The sequence below is a fragment of the Coregonus clupeaformis genome, chromosome 21, assembly GCF_020615455.1.
Source record: "Coregonus clupeaformis isolate EN_2021a chromosome 21, ASM2061545v1, whole genome shotgun sequence".
Classification (NCBI taxonomy): domain Eukaryota; kingdom Metazoa; phylum Chordata; class Actinopteri; order Salmoniformes; family Salmonidae; genus Coregonus; species Coregonus clupeaformis.
The window spans coordinates 43,912,062-43,916,897 of record NC_059212.1 but is presented as its reverse complement, the minus strand read 5'-3'; the positions used below and the strand labels follow the sequence as shown (position 1 = coordinate 43,916,897).

The 4,836-nt window shown below is 43.5% G+C and overlaps 1 protein-coding gene across 2 annotated transcripts in view; it reads right to left on the bottom strand.

Moving 5' to 3' along the window:
- Positions 1-344: 344 nt before the first annotated feature.
- pigk (phosphatidylinositol glycan anchor biosynthesis, class K) overlaps positions 345-4,836 on the bottom strand; it is a 26,583-nt gene continuing 22,091 nt past the window's right edge. The window contains exons 10-11 of one of the 2 annotated variants that reach the window (XM_045205917.1): positions 3,637-3,712; positions 345-2,456 (exon numbers count right to left, since the gene is read on the bottom strand). In XM_045205917.1, coding sequence (XP_045061852.1) covers positions 2,340-2,456; positions 3,637-3,712 — 193 coding nt within the window. In that variant the 3' untranslated portion in view covers positions 345-2,339. The remainder of the gene's footprint in view (positions 2,457-3,636; positions 3,713-4,836) is intronic. The other variant, XM_045205918.1, reaches the window with a different exon arrangement.

The following is a 4,836-nucleotide window of genomic DNA, read 5'->3' as shown; positions in this document are numbered from 1 at the left end:
TATCCGAGGCCTACTGGTTGGATGAGCCTCATGTATCCGAGGCCTACTGGTTGGATGAGCCTCATGTATCCGAGGCCTACTGGTTGGATGAGCCTCATGTATCTGAGGCCTACTGGTTGGATGAGCCTCATGTATCTGAGGCCTACTGGTTGGATGAGCCTCATGTATCTGAGGCCTACTGGTTGGATGAGCCTCATGTATCCGAGGCCTACTGGTTGGATGAGCCTCATGTATCCGAGGCCTACTGGTTGGATGAGCCTCATGTATCTGAGGCCTACTGGTTGGATGAGCCTCATGTATCCGAGGCCTACTGGTTGGATGAGCCTCATGTATCTGAGGCCTACTGGTTGGATGAGCCTCATGTATCCGAGGCCTACTGGTTGGATGAACCTCATGTATCCGAGGCCTACTGGTTGGATGAGCCTCATGTATCCGAGGCCTACTGGTTGGCTGAATTTGGGATTTATCGTCCCACAACTGTCCCAGAGTCTGATTGGGCTGTTTCTTTCTCCACAAGCTGACCAATAGAATAGGTCAACATTTCTACTATGGGGGATAGTAGACTGACAGCTGGTGATTTGGCTGTTCGTTACTCGTCCTGTTGGCTGAGGAAAAGCAAAATGTGGACAGTTATTCTAACATCTGCGCATCGGAATTCGGTTAAGGACACATGCCGATGTTCTGTTAATATGAATTACCGTCATCTAAAAACTGTACATTTCTCAAAATGTCCGGTAAATTAAAATGCTGCCGGTGAAATGTCTGGGGACACATTTTCCTAACAGAAACCCTGGTGTGTGTGATGGAGGGCAGCAGGGTGGAGGGAGCTGATAAAGTAGAGGGGCCATCATCCGAGATATCTCTTGTTGTTAAAGCAGCTAGCTACCAGGGCTGTCTCAAATAGCACCCTATTCCTTATATAGTGCACTACTTTAGACCAGAGCCCTGTGGGGAACAGGGAGCCGTTTGGGACGCACCCCATCTCTCCTACGTGGTGTAAAGGTGAGGGAACGTGACACACAGGACAGGACACGACATTAAGACTAACTTTAAAGGATGGAGGGAGAGTGGTGTGTCGGATATTTTTGTGACAGGACATTTTTCCTGTCAGATTAGGGAGAAACGGTTTATTTGATGATGATGAGGACGTTGTATGATTTGTGATGTGTTCTACGTTTTAAACATGACCTCCTAAAATGTCCTACTCTCTGAATCCCGAGTACTCCGTCCCAAATGACTCCCTATATAGTGCACTACTTTTGACCAGAGCTCTGTGCGCCCTGGTGCCGTTTGTAGGGTGTAGGGTGTAGGGTGCCCTTTGGAACGCATTACTAGAGTTCTGAGTACCACTTAAGCCAAAAGCCTGGTGCTGAAATATGCAGAGCTGCATGCTCTCAAATAAATTAAAGTCTTATCAGCCTAGACTCAACTCCGGTGCCTTTTCATTCCCATCAACTTAATTATATACACGATGGAAGCACGGACAAAAAGACAGCGCTGACACAACATAAAGAATAAAGAATAGATACACACATTTCCATAAAAGACATTAAAATGTTCTCCTGAGAAGGACCGTTGCTTTCAAGTATTTTAAATCTCAATTTCCTTTTCGTTTTTTCACTCTTTAATCTAATTCTAAAAACCATGCAACAATAAAATACAAAATAAACATGGGATTGTTGCTTCCAGTATTTGTTGCTTCCATCCTTTTATCTTTAGTTGCTGTTTAACTCTAAACCCATTCACCAGTCAGACCCCATACAATACATCCAGAACAATAAACACCACCAGTAGCCAGTAGTCAGAGAGCTGTTAATGTCCAGAAAGGCACAACATCTTGCGTCTTTGGGCAGGTCAGTGCCGTGTCGCCACATTCTCTCCAACACAGAATAATAATAAACATAAACAATGATGTTAAAAGGCGCAAATCAGCAAATTCAAACAATAACAAAATTGATGTACCAATCACAGATTGCCCCTTTAATAACGTTAATAACCATAGAAATAGAATGACTAGAAAGGCCATTTCCATTCAATTCAATGTCATTCTTTCCCTATGTTAATAATGTCTGGGAGTCTTCTAGAAAATCCAGAGAAAGATTGTGATCTTGCCAAGACCGTGTCCCAATTGTCTGTCCTTTCTCCTGAAGTGTGCAGTCATGCACTCCTCCCCATGCATTTAAAATAATTGGATGGGTGAAAGCCTGCACTTTAGAGATTCCACCATAAGTCCTATACCAGTCCTTCTCTTTTAAATCTAGGAAGCGAAGCGAACTAGTGCAAACTGCACAAGAGCTGAACTGGGTAAGAGGTCAAAGGTTAGGTTAAAAGGTCAGGGGTTAGAAGATGTGTTTAAGGTGCTTGACGCCATACGTCTTGAAGAAGACCAGGAGGATGAGAGTCCACAGACCCAGGATGAAACCATCCGGAGGGTGCCAGTCCCTCTGCTTTGGTTTCTACAGGAGAAGAGGAACAGAACAGACATCTTGGTACAAACGCAGAAATACATCAAATGTGATGTCATCCAATATAGAAAACACAGGCAAAAAACACATTCTTCCTAAATGTACGGCCATCATCAGCAAGTAGTTAACATACCACTATTGGAATACCACTTGGCATACAAGTTAAAGAAGCGTAATTAAATAGGGTACACCCATCTAGTACCGGGTCGGACCCCTCTTTGCCTTCAGAACAGCCTGATTTCTTTGGGGCATGGAAATGTTGCTCGGTTGGTATCAAGGGACCTAACGTGTGCCAGGAAAACATTCCCCACACCATTACACCACCGCCGCCACCACCACCAGCCTGTACCGTTGACACCAGGCAGGATGGGGCCGTGGACACATCGACAAATCCTGACTCTGCCATCAGCATGACGCAACAGGAACCCGGGATTCGTTCTTTACAGTGTTCAATAGTGATAGCCGGGAATGAATATTTCCAAGACAAAACAGGTAGACAATAGAGTTACTTCTCAAACTAAATAAAAAGGCTTACCCCGTAGCTTCCATAGCCCTTACAGGTCGGGGGTGTAGCTGGCTCAAGCAGCCCCCCCACTCCATCACCAAACCCAATCTACCCAGAAACCCCAGAACAGGCGCTTATATCCTCTAGTCCCCCTCTCTGAGACATGCAATGACAAGTAACCCCATAACTGGTCTACACATTTAACTGGCTTCCTCATAATCACCCCGACATGCAATGACAAGTAACCACATAACTGGTCTACACATTTAACTGGTTTCCTCATAATCACCCCGACATGCAATGACAAGTAACCACATAACTGGTCTACACATTTAACTGGCTTCCTCATAATCACCCCGCCACCTACATTTAGTCTAGTCTAAAACGGACGTGACCACTTCCCGCTACACTTTCAATTGGGCAACACGTTAAACAACATTAAATCATGAATTCTTACATGAACGGAACCGGTGAAAGACGGACAACCCAGTAACATATACCAACTACCAGCTGAGCTACAGAGGACCAGTATAATGCTTCTAGAAAGAAATGTCAGAATGCATACGGGAAATAGAAGGCGCTATTTTAATATAGGACCTAACGGCCGATTAGACCGCGTTCGGTCGTAACGAGTGGGCAGAAATCCACATGGTCAGTGTCTCTCACCTGGTGTATAATCTCAGCCACTGGGAGCTGGTCCACGTATGACTGGCTCTCTGTCTTCAGCTCTCTTACTGGTCTGCTGGGAAACACATACAACATTAGACTACCTTCACACAGAAAAACACATACAACATTAGACTACCTTCACACAGAAAAACACATACAACATTAGACTACCTTCACACAGAAAAACACTCCTTTTGAAGAGTTGACCCCAATCCTGACAACAACCAGCTCAGTTAGTAGGAGAATCATTTTGACATGTGTACATCACATGTGTGTGTAAATGTGTGTGTGTGTTAAGCCGACATATAAATGACTGGGCTGGATAGCTCTATTGAAAATGCGAGAGAGCGACATTTTTATTTATTTATTTTCATTTCACCTTTATTTAACCAGGTAAGCCAGTTGAGAACAAGTTCTCATTTACAACTGCGACCTGGCCAAGATAAAGCAAAGCAGTGCGATAAAAACAACAGAGTTACATATGGGGTAAAACAAAACATAAGGTCATAAAATACAACAGAAAATATATATACAGTGTGTGCAAATGTAGCAAGTTATGGAGGTAAGGCAATAAATAGGCCATAGTGCAAAATAATTGAAGAATCCATAGACTCTAACCACTTCTAGTCAAATCAAAGTTTATTGGCCAATTTGTAAGTCGCTCTGGATAAGAGGGTCTGCTAAATGACGTAAATGTAAATGTAATTGGTCGTATACAGATTTGCAGGTGTTATCGAAATGCTTGTGTTTGGTAGGTTTATTTGAACAGTGAGAGACAGAATAACAACAAAAAAAAACAGAAAAAGGCATGTCAAAAATAATAATAAATTGATTTGCATTTTAATGAGGGAAATATTTGACCCCCTCTCAATCAGAAAGAATTCTGGCTCCCAGGTGTCTTTTATACAGGTAACGAGCTGAGATTAGGAGCACACTCTTAAAGGGAGTGCTCCTAATCTCAGTTTGTTACCTGTATAAAAGACACCTGTCCACAGAAGCAATCAATCAATCAGATTCCAAACTCTCCACCATGGCCAAGACCAAAGAGCTCTCCAAGGATGTCAGGGACAAGATTGTAGACCTACACAAGGCAGGAATGGGCTACAAGACCATCTCCAAGCAGCTTGGTGAGAAGGTGACAACAGATGATGCGATTATTCGCAAATGGAAGAAACACAAAATAACTGTCAATCTCCC